Source organism: Salmo salar, chromosome 01 (assembly GCF_965601325.2).
Source record: "Salmo salar chromosome 01, fSalSal1, whole genome shotgun sequence".
Lineage (NCBI taxonomy): Eukaryota > Metazoa > Chordata > Actinopteri > Salmoniformes > Salmonidae > Salmo > Salmo salar.
Genome location: NC_138291.1, coordinates 113,017,713 through 113,044,247, shown reverse-complemented (window position 1 = coordinate 113,044,247; position 26,535 = coordinate 113,017,713). Strand labels below are relative to the sequence as shown.

Below are 26,535 nucleotides of genomic sequence, written 5' to 3'. Positions count from 1 at the left end.
AGCCCACCAACTCTCTCTCACCCAGCTGACCTCTCACACTCACTAATCCACACAGACAGCCAGTCAGCCCACCAACTCTCTCTCACCCAGCTGACCTACACTCACTAATCCACACAGACAGCCAGTCAGCCCACCAACTCTTTCTCACCCAGCTGACCTACACTCACTAATCCACACAGACAGCCAGTCAGCCCACCAACTCTCTCTCACCCAGCTGACCTACACTCACTAATCCACACAGACAGCCAGTCAGCCCACCAACTCTCTCTCACCCAGCTGACCTACACTCACTAATCCATACAGACAGCCAGTCAGCCCACCAACTCTCTCTCACCCAGCTGAACTACACTCACTAATTCACACAGACAGCCAGTCAGCCCACCAAATCTCTCTCACCCAGCTGAACTACACTCACTAATCCACACAGACAGCCAGGCAGCCCACCAACTCTCTCTCACCCAGCTGAACTACACTCACTAATCCACACAGACAGCCAGTCAGCCCACCAACTCTCTCTCACCCAGCTGACCTACACTCACTAATCCACACAGACAGCCAGTCAGCCCACCAACTCTCTCTCACCCAGCTGACCTACACTCACTAATCCACACAGACAGCCAGTCAGCCCACCAACTCTCTCTCACCCAGCTGACCTCTCACACTCACTAATCCACACAGACAGCCAGTCAGCCCACCAACTCTCTCTCACCCAGCTGACCTACACTCACTAATCCACACAGACAGCCAGTCAGCCCACCAACTCTCTCTCACCCAGCTGACCTACACTCACTAATCCACACAGACAGCCAGTCAGCCCACCAACTCTCTCTCACCCAGCTGACCTACACTCACTAATCCACACAGACAGCCAGTCAGCCCACCAACTCTCTCTCACCCAGCTGACCTACACTCACTAATCCACACAGACAGCCAGTCAGCCCACCAACTCTCTCTCACCCAGCTGACCTACACTCACTAATCCATACAGACAGCCAGTCAGCCCACCAACTCTCTCTCACCCAGCTGAACTACACTCACTAATTCACACAGACAGCCAGTCAGCCCACCAAATCTCTCTCACCCAGCTGAACTACACTCACTAATCCACACAGACAGCCAGGCAGCCCACCAACTCTCTCTCACCCAGCTGAACTACACTCACTAATCCACACAGACAGCCAGTCAGCCCACCAACTCTCTCTCACCCAGCTGACCTACACTCACTAATCCACACAGACAGCCAGTCAGCCCACCAACTCTCTCTCACCCAGCTGACCTACACTCACTAATCCACACAGACAGCCAGTCAGCCCACCAACTCTCTCTCACCCAGCTGACCTCTCACACTCACTAATCCACACAGACAGCCAGTCAGCCCACCAACTCTCTCTCACCCAGCTGACCTACACTCACTAATCCACACAGACAGCCAGTCAGCCCACCAACTCTCTCTCACCCAGCTGACCTACACTCACTAATCCACACAGACAGCCAGTCAGCCCACCAACTCTCTCTCACCCAGCTGACCTACACTCACTAATCCACACAGACAGCCAGTCAGCCCACCAACTCTCTCTCACCCAGCTGACCTACACTCACTAATCCATACAGACAGCCAGTCAGCCCACCAACTCTCTCTCACCCAGCTGAACTACACTCACTAATTCACACAGACAGCCAGTCAGCCCACCAAATCTCTCTCACCCAGCTGAACTACACTCACTAATCCACACAGACAGCCAGGCAGCCCACCAACTCTCTCTCACCCAGCTGAACTACACTCACTAATCCACACAGACAGCCAGTCAGCCCACCAACTCTCTCTCACCCAGCTGACCTACACTCACTAATCCACACAGACAGCCAGTCAGCCCACCAACTCTCTCTCACCCAGCTGACCTACACTCACTAATCCACACAGACAGCCAGTCAGCCCACCAACTCTCTCTCACCCAGCTGACCTCTCACACTCACTAATCCACACAGACAGCCAGTCAGCCCACCAACTCTCTCTCACCCAGCTGACCTACACTCACTAATCCACACAGACAGCCAGTCAGCCCACCAACTCTCTCTCACCCAGCTGACCTACACTCACTAATCCAAACAGACAGCCAGTCAGCCCACCAACTCTCTCTCTCACCCAGCTGACCTACACTCACTAATCCATACAGACAGCCAGGCAGCCCACCAACTCTCTCTCACCCAGCTGAACTCTCAAACTCAGTCATGCACTCACGCACACACACAACCACACAATCATATGCCCACACAGGAGCGCACAGACATATACACACATCTGCACATGCCTGTGATTTTCAAATACGAGAAATTCAATTCCTTGAAATCGTTTGAAATGTTTTATGTTTGAATTTTTCCAGGAGTCAATTCCTTCTTGATCTTCATGGCTTACAAGGACAAATTCCAGAGCTCAGATAGTCAGGTAAGTTTTATTTCTTCGAACTATTTATTCAGACGTCTCTAAAATGTAATGTAAACAGTAACCTTGGGTGTTTCACAATATGCATACTACCGTGCTCCATACTCTCATGTTCCCAGTGTATTTTCCGAGGACGTTCTCTTGAGTAAAACATTCCATTACCTCACGCTGAGCAGCACTCCCCCTACTGTATTACCTCACGCTGAGCAGCACTCCCCCTACTGTATTACCTCACTCTGAGCAGCACTCCCCCTACTGTATTACCTCATGCTGAGCAGCACTCCCCCTACTGTATTACCTCACGCTGAGCAGCACTCCCCCTACTGTATTACCTCACGCTGAGCAGCACTCCCCCTACTGTATTACCTCACGCTGAGCAGCACTCCCCCTACTGTATTACCTCACGCTGAGCAGCACTCCCTCTACTGTATTACCTCACGCTGAGCAGCACTCCCCCTACTGTATTACCTCACTCTGAGCAGCACTCCCCCTACTATATTACCTCACGCTGAGCAGCACTCCCCCTACTGTATTACCTCACGCTGAGCTGCACTCCCCTACTGTATTACCTCACGCTGAGCAGCACTCCCCCTACTGTATTACCTCACGTTGAGCTGCACTCCCCTACTGTATTACCTCACTCTGAGCAGCACTCCCCCTACTGTATTACCTCACGCTGAGCAGCACTCCCCCTACTGTATTACCTCAAGCTGAGCTGCACTCCCCCTACTGTATTACCTCAAGCTGAGCAACACTCCCCCTACTGTATTACCTCACGCTGAGCAGCACTCCCCCTACTGTATTACCTCAAGCTGAGCTGCACTCCCCCTACTGTATTACCTCAAGCTGAGCAACACTCCCCCTACTGTATTACCTCACGCTGAGCAGCACTCCCCCTACTGTATTACCTCACGCTGAGCTGCACTCCCCCTACTGTATTACCTCAAGCTGAGCAACACTCCCCCTACTGTATTACCTCACGCTGAGCAGCACTCCCTCTACTGTATTACCTCACGCTGAGCAGCACTCCCCCTACTGTATTACCTCACGCTGAGCAGCACTCTCCCTACTGTATTACCTCACGCTGAGCAGCACCCCCTACTGTATTACCTCACGCTGAGCAGCACTCTCCCTACTCTATTACCTCACTCTGCACCTCCACATTCACTGAATCTTCGTCCAGCCAGGACAATGGCAACAATAGAGACCAAACAAGAGAACGTACTCAAGAGAACGTATTTAGAGCATGAGAGTATGGAGCACGGTAGTATGCATTTTGAGAAACACCCATACTCCGACCCTCCCGTGCTCCAATTTGCGTGCTCGGAGCACGGTGGTATGCATTTTGAGAAACACCCCTTGTTTTTATCTCTTTCCCATGCCAGATGTATGAGATTTTTGGTATCATTAGAGACCTGGGTGCCATCGCTCAGGTTCACGCTGAGAACGGAGACATCATTGACGAGGTAGGCTGCTGTACTGTTGACTTGAAAGACTTATTTTACTACTGGCCTTTGACAGTGACTGTGCATATCTCTCCTTGGCAAAGGACATCTTCAGTTGCCATATTTCCCCTTCTATCTATATAGGAGCAGAATAAACTGTCGTCTTTGATTGGACCATGTGAAGTGTAGTTTCCGTCTTTCCCCTTCTTTCTATATAGGAGCAGAATAAACTGTCGTCTTTGATTGGACCATGTGAAGTGTAGTTTCCGTCTTTCCCCTTCTATCTATATAGGAGCAGAATAAACTGTCGTCTTTGATTGCACCATGTGAAGTGTAGTTTCCGTCTTTCCCCTTCTATCTATATAGGAGCAGAATAAACTGTCGTCTTTGATTGCACCATGTGAAGTGTAGTTTCCGTCTTTCCCCTTCTATCTATATAGGAGCAGAATAAACTGTCGTCTTTGATTGGACCATGTGAAGTGTAGTTTCCGTCTTTCCCCTTCTATCTATATAGGAGCAGAATAAACTGTTGTCTTTGATTGCACCATGTGAAGTGTAGTTTCCGTCTTTCCCCTTCTATCTATATAGGAGCAGAATAAACTGCGGACTTTGATTGCACCATGTGAAATGTAGTTTCCGTCTTTCCCCTTCTATCTATGTAGGAGCAGAATAAACTGTTGTCTTTGATTGCACCATGTGAAGTGTAGTTTCCGTCTTTCCCCTTCTATCTATGTAGGAGCAGAATAAACTGTTGTCTTTGATTGCACCATGTGAAGTGTAGTTTCCATCTTTCCCCTTCTATCTATATAGGAGCAGAAGCGACTACTGGAGCTGGGGATCACTGGGCCTGAGGGACATGTGCTGTGTCACCCAGAGGAGGTAGGAACTTCCTGTCTCTGTATAAACAATAGCCTCATTTACATGATCACACTACAGTATCTTGTTATGAGGCAGTGATACTGTTAGTGCCAGAGTGGTTTGAAACCGGGAGACTAGACATGCCATTGCTTGTTGAAAATAATTTACCACTCTCCCATTGATGCAATAATGGAAATGAGACTGGATATTGTAATCTCAATCAATCAAATGTATTTTATTAAAGCCCTTTTTACATCAGCTGTAGTCACAAAGTGCTAAAACTCCAAACAGCAAGCATTGTTGATGTAGAAGCACGGTGGCTAGGAAAAACTCTCTAAATATGCAGGAACCTAGGAAGAAACCTAGAGAGGAACCAGGATCCGAGGAGTGGCCACTCCTCTTTTTACATTTTTTTTGTATCTTTATTTAACTAGGCAAGTCAGTTAAAAACATATTCTTATTAACAATGATGGCCTACCAGAAGGCAAAAGGCCTCCTGCGGGGACGGGGGCTGGGATTAAAAAGAAATAAATAAAATCTAAATATAGGACAAAACACACATCATGACAAGAGGGACAACACAACACTACATAAGAGAGACCTAAGACAACAACATAGCAAGGCAGCAACACATGCCAACACAGCATGGTAGCAACACAACATGACAACAACATGGTAGCAACACAACATGGTAGCAGCACAAAACATGGGACAAATATTATTGGGCACAGACAACAGCACAAAGGGCAAGAAGGTAGAGACAACAACACATCACGTCAAGCAGCCACAACTGTCAGTAAGAGTGTCCATGATTGAGTCTTTGAATGAGAGAACAACACATGCTTGAGATAAAACTGTCCAGTTTGAGTGTTTGTTGCAGCTCGTTCCAGTCGCTAGCTGCAGTGAACTGAAAAGACGAGTGACCTAGAGATGTGTGTGCTTTGGGGACCTTTAACAGAATGTGACGGGCAGAATGGGTGTTGTATGTGGAGGATGAGGGCTGCAGAAGATATCTCAGATAGGGGGAGGGAGGCCTAAGAGGGTTTTATAAATAAGCATCAACCAGTGGATCTTGCGACGGGTATACAGAGATGGCCAGTTTACAGAGGAGTATAGTGTGCAGTGATGTGTCCTATAAGGAGCATTGGTGGCAAATCTGATGGCCGAATAGTAATGAACATCTAGCCGCTCGAGAGCACCCTTACCTGCCGACCTATAAATTATGTCTCCGTAATCTAGCATGGGTAGGATGGTCATCTGAATCAGGGTTAGTTTGGCAGCTGGGGTGAAAGAGGAGCGATTACATAGAGGAAACCAAGTCTATATTTAACTTTAGCCTGCAGCTTTGATATGTGCTGAGAGAAGGATAGTGTACCGTCTAGCCATACTCCCAAGTACTTGTATGAGGTGACTACCTCAAGCTCTAAACCCTCAGAAGTAGTAATCACACCTGTGGGGAGAGGGGCATTCTTCTTACCAAATCACATGACCTTTGTTTTGGAGGTGTTCAGAACAAGGTTAACCTCTCTGGGCTAGGCGGGACGAATTCGTCCCACCTACGTAACAGCCACTTTAAGCCTGTGGCGCGATTTTCAAAACCTTAAAAATCCTATTACTTCAATTTCTCAAACATATGACTATTTTACAGCTATTTAAAGACAAGACTCTCGTTAATCTAACCACACTGTCCGATTTCAAAAAGGCTTTACAACGAAAGCAAAACATTAGATTATGTCAGCAGAGTACCAAGCCAGAAATAATCAGACACCCATTTTTCAAGCCAGCATATAATGTCACCAAAACCCAGAAGACAGCTAAATGCAGCACTCACCTTGATCTTCATCAGATGACAACCCTAGGACATTATGTTATACAATACATGCATGTTTTGTTCAATCAAGTTCATATTTATATCAAAAACCAGCTTTTTACATTAGCATGTGACGTTCAGAACTAGCATACCCCCCGCAAACTTCCGGGGAATTCGCTAACATTTTACTAAATTACTCACGATAAACGTTCACAAAAAGCATAACAATTATTTTAAGAATTATAGATACAGACCTCCTCTATGCACTCGATATGTCCGATTTTAAAATAGCTTTTTGGTGAAAGCACATTTTGCAATATTCTAAGTACATAGCCCAGGCATCACGGGCTAGCTATTTAGACACCCGGCAAGTTTAGCACTCACCATAATCATATTTACTATTATAAAAGTTTGATTACCTTTTGTTGTCTTCGTCAGAATGCACTCCCAGGACTGCTACTTCAATAACAAATGTTGGTTTGGTCCAAAATAATCCATCGTTATATCCGAATAGCGGCGTTTTGTTCGTGCGTTCCAGACACTATCTGAAATGGTAAAGAAGGGTCGCGCGCATGGCGCAATTCGTGACAAAAAAATTCTAAATATTCCATTACCGTACTTCGAAGCATGTCAACCGCTGTTTAAAATCAATTTTTACGACATTTTTCTCGTAGAAAAGCGATAATATTCCGACAGGGAATCTCCTTTTCGGCAAACAGAGGAAAAAATCACAAAGGCGGGGGCGGTCGGGTCACGCGCATAAGCCCAGAGTCCCTTGATCGGCCACTTGAGAAAGGCGATAATGTGTTTCAGCCTGGGGCTGGGATGACGACATTCTGTTTTTTCCCGGGCTCTGAGCGCCTATGGAAGACGTGGGAAGTGTCACGTTAGAGCAGAGATCCTTAGTAAAAGATAGAGATGGAAAAGAAGTTCAAGAAATGGTCAGACAGGCCACTTCCTGTAAAGGAATCTCTCAGGTTTTGACCTGCCATTTGAGTTCTGTTATACTCACAGACACCATTCAAACAGTTTTAGAAACTTTAGGGTGTTTTCTATCCATATGTAATAAGTATATGCATATTCTAGTTACTGGGTAGGAGTGGTAACCAGATTAAATCGGGTATGTTTTTTATCCAGCCGTGTCAATACTGCCCCCTAGCCCTAACAGGTTAAGGGTAGAGAAAGCTTGTTGGACACTAAGAAAGCTTTGTTGTAGAGCATTTAACAGCATAATACTGTATCATACAAATGGATGAAATAGCTTCCTACTGCCTGAGCTATGTTGTTGATGTAAATTGAGAAGAGTGTGGGGCCTAGGATTGAGCCTTGGGGTACTCCCTTGGTGACAGGCAGTGGCTGAGACAGCAGATTTTCTGACTTTATACACTGCACTCTTTGAGAGGGGTAGTTAGCCAACCAGGCCAAAGACCCCTCAGAGACACCAATTCTCCTTTGCCGGCCCACAAGAATGGAATGGTCTATCGTATCTAAAGCTTTGGCCAAGTCCATAAAAATAGTAGCACAATATTGCTTAGAATGAAGCGCAATGGTGACATCATTGAGGACCTTTAAGGTTGCAGTGACACATCCATAACCTGAACGGAAAGCAGATTGCATACCAGAGAGAATACTATAGACATCAAGAAAGCCAGTCAGTTCATTATATAAAAAATTCCCCAACACTTTTGATAAACAGGGCAAAATAGAAATAGGCCTATAACAGTTAGGATCAGCTTGAACTCCCCTTTAAATAAAGGACAAACCGTGGCTGCCTTCCAAGCAATGGGAACCTCCCCTGAAAGGAGTGATAGGCTTGGTGATGATGGGGCAGCAACCTTAAAGAAGAAAGGGTCTAAACCATCTGACACAGATGTTTTTTGGGGTCAAGTTTCAGGAGCTCCTTTAGCACCTCGGACTCAGTGACTGCCTACAGGGAGAAACTTTGTTGTGGGGCAGGGGAAAAAGAGGGAGGAGCATCGGGGATAGTTGCATTAGATGGGGTGGGAGATGGGACAAGGAGGCATGGCTGAGTCAAATAGGAATCCTGAAGTGGTGATTAAAGAGCTCAGCCATGTGTTTCTTGTCAGTAACAACCACATCATCAACTTTAAGGGACATGGGCAGCTGTTCGGAGGAGGGTTTATTTTCCAGGTCTTTAACCGTTGTCCAGAACTTCTTGGGGTTAGACCCACAGAGAGAGAACTGCTCCCTAAAGTAACTAACTTTGCCCTTACGGATAGCCTGAGTGCACTTATTTCACATTTGCCTGAACAATAGCCAGTCAGCCTGAGTATGTGTGTGCTGAGCCTTTCGGATAGAGGTTGACTTTACCATAGACCACCTACTTTAGGAGAGCCAAGGTCATGGTCTGAGCATTTTTATTTGTTGATTTAAAAAAAATCAAACCTTTATTTAACTAGGCAAGTCAGTTAAGAACAAATTCAATGACAGCCTACAATGACAGCCTACAATAACAGCCTACCCCGGCAAAACCCAGACGACACTGGGCCAATTGTGTACCGCCCTATGGGACACCCAATCACGGCCAGTTGTGATACAGCCTGGAATCAAACCAGGGTGTCTGTAGTGACGCCTTTAGCACTGAGATGCAGTGCCTTAAACCACTGCTCCACTCGGGAGTGGTAGTGTTACTCAAGTGATTTGTGGTTGTCACTAGTTACCACAGCCATAAAGTCATAAACCTATTTTTATAATTTCTCTTCTCAAAATCTGATTTTAAACCTAAGCCTACACTCTTAGAAAAAAACGTTTTATCTAGAACCTAAAAGGGTTCTACAGCCGTATAACTATTTTTGGTTCCAGGTAGAACCATTTTCGGTTCCATGTAGAACCCTTTCTACAGAGGGTTTTACATGGAACCCAAAAGAGTTCTACCTGGAACCAAAAATAGTTATACGGCTGTAGAACCCTTTCTATAGAGGGTTTTACATGGAACCCAAAAGAGTTCTACCTGGAACCAAAAATAGTTATACGGCTGTAGAACCCTTTCTATAGAGGGTTTTACATGGAACCCAAAAGAGTTCTACCTGGAACCAAAAATAGTTATACGGCTGTAGAACCCTTTCTACAGAGGGTTTTACATGGAACCCAAAAGAGTTCTACCTGGAACAAAAAAAGGGTTCTACCTGGAATCAAAAAGTGTTCTCCTATGGACCCTTTTGGTGTGTAACCTGAATCCTAACCTTAACCACACTGCAAACCTTATGCCTAAACCTAACTTAAAATACATTTGAAAAAAATACGATATTGCCAATTTTGACTTTGTGGCTGTTGTAACTAGTGGAAACTGTGACTTGTGGCTGCAGGTAGTCTAGTGGTTAGAGCGTTGGGCCAGAAAGGTTGCTATATTGAATCCCCGAGCTGACAAGGTAAAACTTAACTGCTGACAAGGCAGTTAACCCACTGTTCCTAGGCCGTCATTGTAAATAAGAATTTGTTCTTAACTGACTTGCCTAGTTAAATAAAGATAAATGTTGGTTGAGGTGTTACAGTAAGGTGTTTAATTTGTGACCACTAGGTGGAGACAGAGGCAGTGTACCGGGCCATCACCATCGCCAAGCAGGCCAACTGTCCTCTCTACATCACCAAGGTGATGAGCAAGTCGGCTGCTGATGTCATTGCCAAGGCCAGGAAGAAGGGTGAGACTGGGTTTAGCGATTCAATAACAACTTTATTTGGAAATAATTTCTGTGTCATACATTCTTTGTTAACCTCTATGGGCTAGGTGGGACGCAAGCGTCCCACCCGTGGTGCACTCCATCAACAGCAGGTGCATTTCAAGAGCGGCAAATTTGAATCCAAATAAATGTCAAAATTCAAATTTTTCAAACATACAACTATTTTACACCCTTTGAAAGATAAACATCTCCTTAATCTAACCACGTTTTACGATTTCAAAAAGGTTTTACGGCGAAAGCATAAATTTAGAGTATGTTAGGACAGTACATTTACAAGAGTTGTGTGTAATGTTTTGTCAATTCAAAGACAGGGTCACCAAAACCATAAAACCAGCTAAAATGATGCACTAACCTTTTACAATCTCCATCAGATGACACTCCTAGGACATTATGTTAGACAATGAATGCATTTTTAGTTCTATCAAGTTCATATTTATATCCAAAAACAGCGTTTTACTATGGCATTGATGTTGAGGAAATCGTTTCCCTCCAATAACCGGCAGTCAAGTCAGCACCACAAATTAAATAATTAAAATTAGAAAACATTGGTAAAATATTATATTGTCATTTAAAGAATTATAGATTTACATCTCTTGAACGCAATCAACTTGCCAGATTTAAAAATAACCTTACTGGGAAATCACACTTTGCAATAATCTGAGCACTGCGCCCAGAAAAATACGCGTTGCGATACAGACTAGCCGTCATGTTGGGGAGATCTAAAATCGAAAATACTATGTAAATAATCCATTACCTTTGATTCTCTTCATCAGATGTCACTTCCAGGTATCACAGGTCCATAACGAATGTAGTTTTGTTCAAAAAAGCTCATCATTTATGTCCAAAAATCTCTGTCTTGTTAGCACATGATCTAAGCCCGCCGGACTTCACTTCATGAACGAGGGGAAAAAATATATTTACGTTCGTTCAAACATGTCAAACGTTGTATAGCATAAATCATTAGGGCCTTTTTTAACCAGAACATGAATAATATTCAAGGTGGACGAATGCATTCTCTTTTATAACGTATTGGAACGAGGGTACCCAACATGAACTCGCGCGCCAGGTGTCTAATGGGCCATCATCGTTCCATGGCTCTTGTTCGGTCAGATTCCCTCCAGAAGACTCAAAACACTTTGTAAAGGCTGGTGACATCTAGTGGAAGCAATAGGAAGTTCCAAAATATTCCTCAGCCCCTGTGTTTTTCAATGGCATAGGTTTAAAGGTAATACAACACATCAGGTATCCACTTCCTGTCAGAAAATGTCTCAGGGTTTTGCCTGCCAAATGAGTTCTGTTATACTCACAGACACCATTCAAACAGTTTTATAAACTTTAGGGTGTTTTCTATCCATATGTAATAAGTATATGCATATTCTAGTTACTGGGTAGGATTAGTAACCAGATTAAATCGGGTAAATATTTTTATCCAGCCGTGCAAATACTGCCCCCTAGCCCTAACAGGTTAACTTTGATGGCTAAACACATTTGTTGTTGACCTGGCAAAAAATTTTCCTGAAAAACTGATATTTCTTGTACAAATGCCTCGTCTTTTTTCATTGGATGATTTTCAGGCATGGTGGTTTATGGCGAGCCAATCACAGCCAGCCTTGGGACAGACGGATCACACTATTGGAGTAAGAACTGGGCTAAGGCTGCAGCGTTCGTCATGTCCCCACCCCTCAGCCCAGACCCCAGCACCCCTGACTACCTCAACTCCCTGCTTTCCTGGTGAGAACATATAAGCTGTGTTTACACAGGCAGCCCCATTCTGATCTTTCCCATTTATTGACAAAAGATCTGATTTGATTGGTCAAAAATACAATTTTGTGGCAAAAGATCAGAATTGTGTTGCCTGTCTAAACGCAGCCATAGAGACACAGACACTAGTATGAAGACAGAACATTTCTGAATTATATTTGAATTACTTTGTCTGCATCTAGCACATACTTCAAAGCTCTTAAGGACACCGTTGAAAGCTCTCACGGACACCGTTGAAAGCTCTCACGGACACAGTTCCAAGCTCTTACGGACACTGTTGAAAGCTCTCACGGACACCGTTGAAAGCTCTCACGGACACCGTTGAAAGCTCTCACGGACACTGTTCCAAGCTCTCACGGACACCGTTGAAAGCTCTCACGGACACTGTTCCAAGCTCTCATGGACACCGTTGAAAACTCTCACGGACACTGTTCCAAGCTCTCACGGACACTGTTCCAAGCTCTCACGGAAACTGTTGAAAGCTCTCACGGACACTGTTCAACAAAGAAAAAGTGGATTCACCCTAAAACAACCAGAAAACAGATTATTAATTAGTGAATCAGCTTCTGTGGTCTCAGTCCTCCCTGATGGTGACTCACTGTGTTGTTCTCTCAGTCATCCCTGATGGTGACGCACTGTGTTGTTCTCTCAGTCATCCCTGATGGTGACGCACTGTGTTGTTCTCTCAGTCATCCCTGATGGTGACTCACTGTGTTGTTCTCTTAGTCATCCCTTATGGTGACTCACTGTGTTGTTCTCTCAGTCATCCCTGATGGTGACGCACTGTGTTGTTCTCTCAGTCATCCCTGATGGTGACTCACTGTGTTGTTCTCTTAGTCATCCCTTATGGTGACTCACTGTGTTGTTCTCTTAGTCATCCCTTATGGTGACTCACTGTGTTGTTCTCTTAGTCATCCCTTATGGTGACTCACTGTGTTGTTCTCTCAGTCATCCCTGATGGTGACTCACAGTGCTGTGGTCTGACTGTCCTGTTTTCTTGGTCCACAGTGGTCTGACTGTCCTGTTGTCTTGGTCCACAGTGGTCTGACTGTCCTGTTGTCTTGGTCCACAGTGGTCTGACTGTCCTGTTGTCTTGGTCCACAGTGGTCTGACTGTCCTGTTTTCTTGGTCCACAGTGGTCTGACTGTCCTGTTCTCTTGGTCCACAGTGGTCTAACTGTCCTGTTCTCTTGGTCCACAGTGGTCTGACTGTCCTGTTCTCTTGGTCCACAGTGGTCTAACTGTCCTGTTGTCTTGGTCCACATTGGTCTGACTGTCCTGTTGTCTTGGTCCACAGTGGTCTGACTGTCCTGTTCTCTTGGTCCACAGTGGTCCGACTGTCCTGTTCTCTTGGTCCACAGTGGTCTGACTGTCCTGTTTTCTTGGTCCACAGTGGTCTGACTGTCCTGTTCTCTTGGTCCACAGTGGTCTGACTGTCCTGTTCTCTTGGTCCACAGTGGTCCGACTGTCCTGTTCTCTTGGTCCACAGTGGTCTGACTGTCCTGTTTTCTTGGTCCACAGTGGTCTAACTGTCCTGTTCTCTTGGTCCCCATGGTCTGACTGTCCTGTTCTCTTGTTCCACAGTGGTCTGACTGTCCTGTTTTCTTGGTCCACAGTGGTCTAACTGTCCTGTTCTCTTGGTCCCCATGGTCTGACTGTCCTGTTCTCTTGTTCCACAGTGGTCTGACTGTCCTGTTCTCTTGGTCCACAGTGGTCTGACTGTCCTGTTCTCTTGGTCCACAGTGGTCTGACTGTCCTGTTTTCTTGGTCCACAGTGGTCTAACTGTCCTGTTCTCTTGGTCCACAGTGGTCTGACTGTACTGTTCTCTTGGTCCACAGTGGTCTGACTGTCCTGTTCTCTTGGTCCACAGTGGTCTAACTGTCCTGTTCTCTTGGTCCACAGTGGTCCGACTGTCCTGTTCTCTTGGTCCACAGTGGTCTGACTGTCCTGTTGTCTTGGTCCACAGTGGTCTAACTGTCCTGTTCTCTTGGTCCACAGTGGTCTGACTGTCCTGTTGTCTTGGTCCACAGTGGTCTAACTGTCCTGTTGTCTTGGTCCACAGTGGTCTGACTGTCCTGTTCTCTTGGTCCACAGTGGAGACCTTCAGGTGACGGCCAGTGGCCACAGCACCTTCTCGACGGCCCAGAAGGCTGTTGGGAAAGACAACTTCACCCTCATCCCTGAAGGAACTAACGGCATCGAGGAGAGGCTAGCCATCGTCTGGGAGAAGGCTGTGGTATGTAATCTTTTGTTGTTTCGTTTTTAAAGGTTTATTTTTTAGCGTTGTATGCTTTACAGTGGGAAATAAAGAGTTTTTGCAGTTGGCCTGATTCAAAGCCATGCTGCAGCTCTATATATGATCAGGAGGCAGCAGTTTAGACAGCTAGACCACCGTAGGACACACCTGTTTCTGTTGTTGTTGTTGTTGTTGTTACTTCTTCTTCTTTTCCTTCTTCTTCTTATTCTTCCTATTCTTCTCCTTCTTCTTCACTGATTTTCACAATGATGCGATATGTCTTTAACAGTAACGTCTTTGCATTGTTGTATAAAAGACAGCTCTTTCCTGATGGTGAAGAGGATGTTTTGTTCTGTATTCCCCAGGCGACAGGCAAGATGGATGAGAATGAGTTTGTTGCGGTGACGAGCACCAACGCTGCCAAGCTGTTCAACCTGTATCCTCGTAAAGGAAGGATTGCTGTGGGGTCAGACGCAGACATTGTGATCTGGAACCCCAAGGAGACCAAGACCATCTCAGCCACGACCCACGCACTGGTACACACACACACACACACACACACACACACACACACACACACACACACACACACACACACACACACACACACACACACACACACACACACACACACACACACTACTCTCTTTCACAGTCAACCTCCAGACATAATTCAGACAATCCTCCAATGTGTCTGTCTGTCTGTCTGTCTGTCTGTCTGTCTGTCTGTCTGTCTGTCTGTCTGTCTGTCTGTCTGTCTGTCTGTCTGTCTGTCTGTCTGTCTGTCTGTCTGTCTGTCTGTCTGTCTGTCTGTCTGTCTGTCAGGAAAGAGTTTTGTCTGTCTGTCTGTCTGTCTGTCTGTCAGGAAGGAGTTTTGTCCGTCTGTGATGATGATGATATCATGTCTGAGCTGGATGTTCATTATTCTGTCCTTGCGTGTGTTTCCAGACAGTGGAGATAAACATCTTTGAGGGCATGGAGGTGCGGGGAGCCCCGGTGGTGGTGATCAGCCAGGGGAAGATCGTCCTGGAGGGGGGCAAGCTGAACGTCACAGAGGGCTCTGGACGCTTTGTACCCAGGAAAGCTTACCCTGACTACATCTACAAGAGGATCAAAGCACGCAGCAAGGTAAGAGAAGAAAGATGAAGGCTAACCAGGGTCAGAGCTAGGGGCTAACAACCAGCAGGGTAGGAAAATAGAGGTGGAGGGTAACCGGGGTAAGAGCTAGCGGCTAAGGGCTAGCAGGGTAAGAGAAGAGAGATGAAGGCTAACCGGGGTAATAGCTAGCGGGTAAGGGCCAGCAGGGTAAGAGAAGAGAGAATAAGGCTCTCCAGTATAAGAGCTTGGGGCTAAGGGCTAGCAGGGTAAGAGTATAGATATAAGGCTAACCAGGTTAAGAGCTAGGGGCTAACAACCAACAGGGTAAGAGAAGAGAGGTTATGGCTAACCAGGGTAAGAGCTAGGGGCTAAGGGCTAGCAGGGTAGGAGAAGAGAGGTGATGGCTAATCAGGGTAAGAGCTAGGGGCTAAGGGCTAGCATGGTAAGATAATAGATATAAGGCTAACCAGGTTAAGAGCTAGGGGCTAACAACCAATAGGGTAAGAGAAGAGAGGTGAAGGCAAACCAGGGTAAGAGCTAGGGGGCAAGGGCTAGCAGGGTAAGAGAATAGAGGTGAAGGCTAACCAGGGTAAGCAAGGTAATGCTTGCAGGGTAAAAGTACAGCAGGGTAGGAGATAGCGGCTAATGCTAGCAGGGTAAAAGCACAGCAGGGTAAGAGCTGATGAGAAAATTGATTAGGTGGCCATGATGTAATGTGGACAGGTTGGGAATTGAATGGGCTAATGAGGAGAAAGATGTTCTGTCCAGATAGAGGAGCAGTAGGGGTGTTAAATGTCCTTGTCATTATCGTGTTGCAGATCTCACTTGAAGCAAGAGGGACATTTCATTGTCTTACAGCTTTTGCCACCATTCAGTTGTATCATTTCTCAAAGCCTGCAGCAGAGTAAGAGATAAAATCAGAGAACCAGTGAAGGGTAAGAACTGAGAGCTAAAGAGGAACAAGAACAATCCATCCCTAAATGACCCTGTCATTATTCTGTTGCAGAAGTCACCTAAAGCAAGAGGTAAACTTTACAGACAGAGGCCTGAAACTCTACCACATTAGGTTTTAAAGAAACTGTGCTTTTGAAGTGCACTTGTAGCAATTTAAACGCTAAAGGCTAATGGCTAACGGCTAATGGCTAAGGGCTAAGGGCTAATGGCTACGCAGAGTAACAGAGTGTGATAGTATAAAAGTCCATCGTAACTTGTGCTTTGACAAATGTGGCATAACTCTCTTCCCACCTTTTACTTACTGCATATTGTACAGTAAATCACTTTTTAACAAGTGACCAAATGTTTTCTGATGAAGGCTACATTATCCTCTTAATTACATTATCCTTTACATGACATTCTCTTCAGATGGCTGACGATCTACATTATCCTTTACATGACATTCTCTCCAGATGGCTGATGATCTACATTATCCTTAACATGATATTCTCCTCCCTCTCCAGATGGCTGGTGATTTACATTATCCTTTACATGACATTCTCTCCAGATTGCTGATGTTCTTGTCACGTCCTGGCCAGTATAAGGGTTAATTGTTATTGTAGTTTGGTCAGGACGTGGCAGAGGGTATTCGTTTTATGTGATTCGGGGTGGTGTGTTTGTTGTAGGGGATTTGATTTGTGTATTCCGGGGTTTTTGGGCACTGTTCCTTGTTATGTATGTCTATGATTGATCTAGCTGTTGTATGTCTATGTGTGGTCAATTGGGGTTGGGACTCTCAACTGAAGGCAGGTGTTGTCCATTTGCCTTTGATTGAGAGTCCCATATATTAGGGTGTGTTTGTATGTGTCTTTTGTGGGAGATTGTTGTGTGCACTGCGTTTGTTTGAGCCTGCCACACTGTTGCCGTTGTGAGTATTGTTTTTTTTTTGTTTTTTTTCTCAAGTGGATACCTTACATGTTTTTATCAGTAATAAACATGAGTGTCCACAATCCCGCTGCATGTTGGTCTTTTCCGCAACACGATGAAAACCGTGACAGTTCTACATTATCCTTTACATGATAATCTCTCCAGATGGCGGCTGCTTTAAATGATCCTTTACATGATATTATCCTCCCTCTCCAGATGGTTGATGATTTACATTATCCTTTACATGACATTCTCTCCAGATGGCCGATCTACATTATCCTTTATATGATATTCTCCTCCCTCTCCAGATGGCTGACGATCTACATTATCCTTTACATGATATTCTCCTCCCTCTTCAGATGGCTGATGCCCGTGGCGTCCCCCGAGGGAACTATGATGGACCGGTCCATGATGTCATCAGCATGACTAAGTCAGTGCCGGCCACTCCCTCCAGCAGGGGGCCCCAGTGCCCAGGGAAGGGCCCCCTCGGCCCCACCAGGAACCTGCACCAGTCTGGTTTCACCCTATCCGGTATGGGTAAGCTTCGTCTACTCTTTACTGGGTGTGGATGTTTCTCCTCACTTTTTTAATTGAACCTTTATTTATACAGGGTTATTCTCATTAAGATCAAATCTCTTTCACTGTCTGGAAGTACCAGACAGGAAACTGCACGTCTCCTTCTGTCTTGATGTCAGGGTTGTATTATTTCTTTGTCCTTCCTTTTCTTTCAGTGTCTGTCTATAAGCATCCCAATCTCTCTCTCCCTTCTCACTCTCTCTCCCCCATCTCCCTCTCTTCCACGCTCTCCGTCTTCCTCCCTCCCTCCTTCCCTCTCACTGACCATCTCACTCCCATTCCCTTGTTTCAGCCAATCATCTTTCTAATTGGGAGTCCTGTCTATCCTGTCAGTCTTATTACAGTCTAACTTCTAGCTCTGTTTACTGTCTCTGTTGAAACACACAGGACCAATTATAGCCATAGCTACAGTATAGCTGTAGTTACATCTAAGGTCAGGGATTTGGGAAGCTGTACAATGGTTATTTCAAATCCTAGTTATACTGCCTTACCCCTATCAGAACCCAAAATGTACTCAATTGTTTGTAACGGATCTTTGTTCTTGTTCTCCGATACAGGAACTCAGATTGACGATCACATCCCACGACGCTCAGCACAGAGGATCGTGGCGCCACCCGGTGGCCGCTCCAATATCACCTCCCTGTCGTGAACCTGGGAGCTCCTTGCTCCTCGCGTCTGCTGTAGGGAGAAAGATAAATCAACTACTGTAGCAACAACCAACTACATCAATCAAAACCAATCTCACCTGGCTTCCAGAACTCAACTCAACAGTGAAACCTGAACATGCAGTCTTCTTCTCAGATACAACTGTAAAACAGTATACAGCATAGAACTACATTTACCACTAGTAGTTACCAGTCATTCTATTTCTATGGTAGACACACCAACTGGTAAAACCCACCAACATAGTACTTTAATCTGTTATCCTTTATCAATAATGTGATCAATTCCTCAATCAATTTATCTCGTCACCCATCAATAGTCAACTGTCCCTGTCAGATCTCCATAGCATGCACCTTCAACAGTCTCTGTCTCCTCAGATAACCGTCTCTCTCTCATCTCCTCAGCTTCACTATAGCTTTACTAACATGGTGATAAATGAGTCCTAGATGAAAGTAGTTCTCTTTAGACCACAGAATGCCTCTCAGCTCTCTCTCGTCGTAGTGATCCCTGCTTCTGCTTTCGCTTCAGTGCTTCTTAGAAACTCTGTAGGTGAGTCCAACATGGAACTCTATTCCCTAGATAGTGGACAAAAGTAGTGCACTATCTAGGGAATAGTGTTCCATTTCAGACTAACGCGAACTTGTTGTCTCTCTCTGCTGTTATTTAGTCATGGCTGTAGTCTATTTAGGCTTCATCTTACCCTGTCTTACTGTTATGCATGACTTTTCCTCTTCATCGTTACTCATTACAAATACAAGGAAAAGAAGTGTGTATTACTGTTACTGTGAACAGACTGTAGGGACAGTCCTCTAGTCACACTTGTCTTTCTATTATTATGATGTTTTATCCCAGTGCAAGTGCGCTAACTTTGCTTCCATGGTATAGTCAGTCAGTCAGAATAGGAACTTCACCAATCCTTCTAGTCAGTCAGTCAGAATAAGAACTTCACCAATCCTTCTATTCAGTCAGTCAGAATAGGAACTTCACCAATCCTTCTATTCAGTCAGTCAGAATAGGAACTTCACCAATCCTTCTATTCAGTCAGTCAGAATAAGAACTTCACCAATCCTTCTATTCAGTCAGTCAGATTAAGAACTTCACCAATCCTTCTATTCAGTCAGTCAGAATAGGAACTTCACCAATCCTTCTATTCAGTCAGTCAGAATAGGAACTTCACCAATCCTTCTAGTCAGTCAGTCAGAATAGGAACTTCACCAATCCTTCTAGTCAGTCAGTCAGAATAGGAACTTCACCAATCCTTCTAGTCAGTCAGTCAGAATAGGAACTTCACCAATCCTTCTATTCAGTCAGTCAGAATAGGAACTTCACCAATCCTTCTAGTCAGTCAGTCAGAATAGGAACTTCACCAATCCTTCTATTCAGTCAGTCAGAATAGGAACTTCACCAATCCTTCTAGTCAGTCAGTCAGAATAGGAACTTCACCAATCCTTCTATTCAGTCAGTCAGAATAGGAACTTCACCAATCCTTCTATTCAGTCAGTCAGAATAGGAACTTCACCAATCCTTCTATTCAGTCAGTCAGAATAGGAACTTCACCAATCCTTCTAGTCAGTCAGAATAGGAACTTCACCAATCCTTCTAGTCAGTCAGAATAGGAACTTCACCAATCCTTCTAGTCAGTCAGAATAGGAACTTCACCAATCCTTCTAGTCAGTCAGAATAGGAACTTCACCAATCCTTCTAGTCAGTCAGAATAGGAACTTCACCAATCCTTCTAGTCAGTCAGAATAGGAACTTCACCAATCCTTCTAGTCAGTCAGAATAGGAACTTCACCAATCCTTCTAGTCAGTCAGAATAGGAACTTCACCAATCCTTCTAGTCAGTCAGAATAGGAACTTCACCAATCCTTCTAGTCAGTCAGAATAGGAACTTCACCAATCCTTCTAGTCAGTCAGAATAGGAACTTCACCAATCCTTCTATTCAGTCAGTCAGAATAGGAATTTCACCAATCCTTCTATTCAGTCAGTCAGAATAGGAACTTCACCAATCCTAGTCAGTCAGAATAAGAACTTCACCAATCCTTCTAGTCAGTCAGTCAGAATAGGAACTTCACCAATCCTTCTAGTCAGTCAGTCAGAATAGGAACTTCACCAATCCTTCTATTCAGTCAGTCAGAATAGGAACTTCACCAATCCTTCTAGTCAGTCAGTCAGAATAGGAACTTCACCAATCCTTCTAGTCAGTCAGTGAGAATAGGAACTTCACCAATCCTTCTAGTCAGTCAGTCAGAATAGAAACTTCACCAATCCTTCATGTCCATATAGGAGTTACAGGGAAGCCCATATCATCTTTATACTGGATCTGTGTTTTTGTCTTTATAGCACAGCCATTTTCCGCTGTCATCGTATGACTTTTATATTTTTGTACACAAAGACAAAACATCTGGTGCTTTGAAACCCTAGCCTGGTTAAGCCAGACTGAATACCCCACTGACTTGGTGAAACAGAGCATAGCAGTCAGGATTCCAGGGTATTGAACACCCACTTTGTAGCCAAGCTACACAGGGATACGTGGAGCTGTGAACAATAAACAGTGGTTTTAAAAGTCTTTAGCTTTTTAAAACCTGACTCTTATTTGTAATGATTTTATTTCATTTTCTACCATTTCCTTTCTCTTTTGTAGACTTCATGTTTGTACTTTTACATGGTCCGGTTGAGAAAGTGGTCATTTTTTTTGTCGCCCAAATAGACCAACAACATTAACGTTGTTCTTGTTCAAGTCTCTTGTTCAACAGTGTTGTACCTCGGTATACTCAGTCAGTCTTTAGAAAGGTTGTTTGCATTCGTTAAGTGGTCATATAAAAAAGGCAAATGAAGTGGTCTATTAAGTCTTTTTGTACTGTTTCTGTGTCCAATGGTAATATGATTTGTGTCCCGAAAGCTAATGTAAGCATGTCCTGAATAAAGTTTGAGGGGAAAAGTGTAATTGGTTTATATTTGTAATGACAATGTCATAACATGTCTTATATACAGCTGAAGTCGGAAGTTTACATACACAGGTTGGAGTCATTAAAAGTCGTTTTTCAACCACTCCACAAATGTCTTGTTAACAAACTATAGTTTTGGCAAGTCGGTTAGGACATCTACTTTGTGCATGACATAAATAATTTTTCCAACAATTGTTTACAGACAGATTATTTCACTTATAATTCACTGTATCACAATTCCAGTGGATCAGAAGTTTACATACACTAAGTTGACTGTGCCTTTAAACTGCTTGGAAAATTACAGAAAATGATGTCATGACTTTAGAAGCTTCTGATAGGCTAATTGACATCATTTGAGTCAATTGGATGTGTACCTGTGGATGTATTTCAAGGCCTACCTTCAAACCAAGTGCCTCTTTGCTTGACATCATGGGAAAATCAAAAGAAATCAGCCAAGACCTCAGAAAAAAATTGTAGACCTCCACAAGTCTGGTTCATCCTTTGGAGAAATTTCCAAACGCCTGAAGGTACCAAGTTCATCTGTACAAACAATAGTACGCAAGTATAAACACCATGGGACCACGCAGCTGTCATACCACTCAGGAAGGAGACGTGTTCTGTCTCCTAAAGATGAACTTACAACAGCAAAGGACCTTGTGAAGATGCTGGAGGAAACAGGTTCAAAAGTATCTATATCCACAGTAAAACGAGTCCTATATCTACATAACCTGAAAGGCAGTTCAGCCAGGAAGCAGCCACTGCTCCAAAACCACCATAAAAAAGCCAGACTACGGTTTGCAACTGCACATGGGGACAAAGATCGTACTTTTTGGAGAAATGTCCTCTGTTCTGATGAAACAAAAATAGAACTGTTTGGCCATAATGGCCATCATTATGTTTGGAGGAAAAGGGGGGAGGCTTGCAAGCCGAAGAACACCATCCCAACCGTGAAGCATGAGGGTGGCAGCATCATGTTGTGGGGGTGCTTTGCTGCAGGAGGAACTGGTGTACTTCACAAGATAGATGGCATCATGAGGGAGAAAATTACGTGAATATATTGAAGCAACATCTCAAGACGTCAGTCAGGAAGTTAAAGCTTGGTCGCAAATGGGTCTTCCAAATGGACAATGACCCCAAGCATACTTCCAAAGTTGTGGCAAAATGACTTAAGGACAACAAAGTCAAGGTATTGGAGTGGCTGTCACAAAGCCCTGACCTCCATCCTTTAGACAATTTGTGGGCAGAACTGAAAAAGCGTGTGCGAGCAAGGAGGCCTACAAACCTGACTCAGTTACACCAGCTCTGTCAGGAGGAATGGGCCAAAATTCACCCAACTTATTGTGGGAAGCTTGTGGAAGGCTACCCGAAACATTTGACCCAAGTTAAACAATTTAAAGGCAATGCTACCAAATACTAATTGAGTGTATGTGAACTTCTGACCCACTGGGAATGTGATGAAAGAAATAAAAGCTTAAATCATTCTCTCTACTATTATTCTGACATTTCACATTCTTGAAATAAAGTGGTGATCCTAACTGACCTAAGACAGGGAATTTTTACTAGGATTAAATGTCAGGAATTGTGAAAAACTGAGTTTAACCTGTTAGGGCTAGGGGGCAGTATTGACACACCCGGGTAAAAAACGTACCCGATTTAATCTGGCTTTGGATAGAAAACACCCTAAAGTTTCTAAAACTGTTTGAATGGTGTCTGTGAGTATAACAGAACTCATATGGCAGGCCAAAACCTGAGAAGATTCCATGCAGGAAGTGGCCTGTCTGAGAAGTTGTGTTTCATCTTGGCTCTTTTTATTGAAGACTGAGGATCTTTGCTCTAACGTGACACTTCCTACGCCTCCCATAGGCTCTCAGAGCCCGGGAAAAAGCTGAACGATATCGAGGCAGCCTCTGGCTGAAACACATTATCGCTTTTGGCAAGTGGCCGATAAGAGTACTATGGGCTTAGGCGCGTGCCCGAGTCGACCGAATGCTTTATTTTCTTTCGTCTGTTTACCTAAACGCAGATTCCCGGTCGGAATATTATCGCTTTTTTTAATGAGAAAAATGGCATAAAAATTGATTTTAAACAGCGGTTGACATGCTTCGAAGTACGGTAATGGAATATTTAGAATTTTTTTGTCACGAATTGCGCAATGCTCGTCACCCTTATTTACCCTTTCGGATAGTGTCTTGAACGCACAAACAAAACGCCGCTGTTTGGATATAACTATGGATTATTTTGAACCAAACCAACATTTGTTATTGAAGTAGCAGTCCTGGGAGTGCATTCTGACGAAGAACACCAAAGGTAATCAAACTTTTCTAATAGTAAATCTGACTTTGGTCAGGGCTAAACTTGGTGGGTGTCTAAATAGCTAGCCCTGTGATGCCGGGCTATCTACTGAGAATATTGCAAAATTTGCTTTCACCGAAAAGCTATTTTAAAATCGGACATATCGAGTGCATAGAGGAGTTCTCTATCTATAATTATTAAAATAATTGTTATGCTTTTTGTGAACGTTTATCGTGAGTAATTTAGTAAATTCACCGGCAGTGTTCGGTGGGAATGCTATTCACATGCTAGTCACATGCTAATGTAAAAAGCTGGTTTTTGATATAAATATGAACTTGATTGAACAAAACATGCATGTATTGTATAACATAATGTCCTAGGGTTGTCATCTGATGAAGATCATCAAAGGTTAGTGCTGCATTTAGCTGTGGTTTGGGTTTATGTGACATTATATGCTAGCTTGAAAAATGGGTGTCTGATTATTTCTGGCTGGGTACTCTGCTGATATAATCTAATGTTTTGCTTTCGTTGTAAAGCCTTTTTGAAATCGGACAGTGTGGTTAGATTAACGAGAGTCTTGTCTTTAAAATGGTGTAAAATAGTAATATGTTTGAAAAATTGAAGTTTTTGCATTTTTGAGGTTTTTGAATAACGCGCCACTGGATTACACTGGCTGTTACGTAGGTGGGACGATTTGGTGCCACCTACCCTAGAGAGGTTAACTATGTACCAATGGAGATGTTACAAACAACAGAGAGACATGTAACAGACCGACGAGATTTGTGCAGAGTCATATCGGATCTACAGTTGAAGTCTGAAGTTTACCTACACTTTAGCCAAATAGATTTAACCTCTATGGGCTAGGTGGGACGCTTGCGTCCCACCTACTCAACAGCCAGTGTAATCCCGTGGCGCGTTATTCAAATTCCTCAAAAATGCAAAAACTTCAATTTTTCAAACATATTACTATTTTGCACCATTTTAAAGACAAGACTCTCGTTAATCTAACTGCATATTCTAGTTACTGGGCAGGAGTAGTAACCAGATTAAATCGGGTACGTTTTTTATCCGGCCGTGTCAATACTGCCCCCTAGCCCTAACAGGTTAACTCATCTGAGTGTGTGTGTCTGTCTGTGTGTGTGTCTGTGTGTGTGTCTGTGTGCGTGTGACTGTATGTGTACATGTGTGTGTGTGTGTGACTGTGTGTGTGTTACTGTGTGCATGCTTGTGTGTGCATGCTTGTGTGTGCGTGCCTGTGTGTGCGTGCCTGTGTGTGCGTGCCTGTGTGTGCGTGTGCGTGCGCATGTGCATGTGTGTTACTGTGTGCATGCCTGTGTGTGCGTGCCTGTGTGTGTGCGTGTGCGTGTGTGTGTGTGACTGTGTGTGTGTTACTGTGTGCATGCCTGTGTGTGTGTGTGTGTGTGTGTGTGTGTGTGCGTGTGTGTGTGTGTGCGTGTGCGTGTGTGTGTGTGACTGTGTGTGTGTTACTGTGTGCATGCCTGTGTGTGTGTGTGTGTGTGTGTGTGTGTGTGTGTGTGTGTGTGTGTGTGTGTGTGTGTGTGTGTGTGTGTGTGTGTGTGTGTGTGTGTGTGTGTGTGTGTGTGTGTGTGTGTGTGTGTGTGTGTGAAAGGGTACGAACATGACTGTGTGCCAACGAGCCTCTACTCTGGATGGCTGGAGGATCCACTTCCCTCTGTAAGGAGTCACGTGACGTAGGTGCTCTGGTCTGACACACACACACACACACACACACACACACACACACACACACACACACACACACACACACACACACACACACACACACACACACACACACACACACACACATACACACACAGACAGACAGACAGAAACAGGTGCCATGTCATCCCAGGATTATAATGTGTTGTGTAACAGCTGGGGTATGGTACTTGTGATCTGAAAGGTTACGCTCCCTCACTCTGCTCTGAAAGGTTACACACGCTCCCTCACTCTGATCTGAAAGGTTACACACGCTCCCTCACTCTGATCTGAAAGGTTACCCTCCCTCACTCTGCTCTGAAAGGTTACACACCCTCCCTCACTCTGCTCTAAAAGGTTACACACGCTCCCTCACTCTGCTCTGAAAGGTTACACACGCTCCCTCACTCTGCTCTGAAAGGTTACACACGCTCCCTCACTCTGCTCTGAAAGGTTACGCTCCCTCACTCTGCTCTGAAAGGTTACGCTCCCTCACTCTGATCTGAAAGGTTATTCTCCCTCACTCTGCTCTGAAAGGTTACACACTCTCCCTCACTCTGCTCTGAAAGGTTACACACCCTCCCTCACTCTGCTCTGAAAGGTTACACACCCTCCCTCACTCTGCTCTGCTCTGAAAGGTCACACGCTCCCTCACTCTGCTCTGGAAGGTTACACACCCTCCCTCACTCTGCTCTGGATGGTTACACACCCTCCCTCACTTTGCTCTGAAAGGTTACACACACTCCCTCACTCTGCTCTGAAAGGTTACACACCCTCCCTCACTCTGCTATGGAAGGTTACACACCCTCCATCACTCTGCTCTGAAAGGTTACACACCCTCCCTCACTCTGCTCTGAAAGGTTACACACCCTCCCTCACTCTGCTCTGAAAGGTTACACACTCTCCCTCACTCTGCTCTGGAAGGTTACACACCCTCCCTCACTCTGCTCTGGAAGGTTACACACCCTCCCTCACTCTGCTCTGAAAGGTTACACACCCTCCATCACTCTGCTCTGGAAGGTTACACACCCTCCCTCACTCTGCTCTGTGTCATGACGTTGCCCTCTTTGGGTACAGCGAGCACAGTTGACCCCCTGCACCTCCCCCTGCACTTCTTCACCATCTCC

General features: G+C 44.7%; 1 protein-coding gene across 3 annotated transcripts in view; it reads left to right on the top strand.

Moving 5' to 3' along the window:
- The window catches only part of LOC106592070 (dihydropyrimidinase-related protein 2), a 49,903-nt gene extending 28,510 nt beyond the window's left edge, over nucleotides 1-21,393 (top strand). For 2 of the 3 annotated variants that reach the window (XM_045687561.2, XM_045687560.2), the window contains exons 5-14: nucleotides 2,382-2,443; nucleotides 3,826-3,906; nucleotides 4,696-4,764; nucleotides 10,092-10,212; nucleotides 11,826-11,982; nucleotides 14,107-14,248; nucleotides 14,614-14,784; nucleotides 15,197-15,376; nucleotides 17,566-17,737; nucleotides 18,340-21,393. In XM_045687561.2, the coding sequence (XP_045543517.1) occupies nucleotides 2,382-2,443; nucleotides 3,826-3,906; nucleotides 4,696-4,764; nucleotides 10,092-10,212; nucleotides 11,826-11,982; nucleotides 14,107-14,248; nucleotides 14,614-14,784; nucleotides 15,197-15,376; nucleotides 17,566-17,737; nucleotides 18,340-18,431 (1,247 nt within the window). In that variant the 3' untranslated portion in view covers nucleotides 18,432-21,393. Of the gene's footprint in view, nucleotides 1-2,381; nucleotides 2,444-3,825; nucleotides 3,907-4,695; nucleotides 4,765-10,091; nucleotides 10,213-11,825; nucleotides 11,983-14,106; nucleotides 14,249-14,613; nucleotides 14,785-15,196; nucleotides 15,377-17,565; nucleotides 17,744-18,339 lie in introns of all 3 variants that reach the window. The other variant, XM_045687556.2, reaches the window with a different exon arrangement.
- Nucleotides 21,394-26,535: the final 5,142 nt, after the last annotated feature.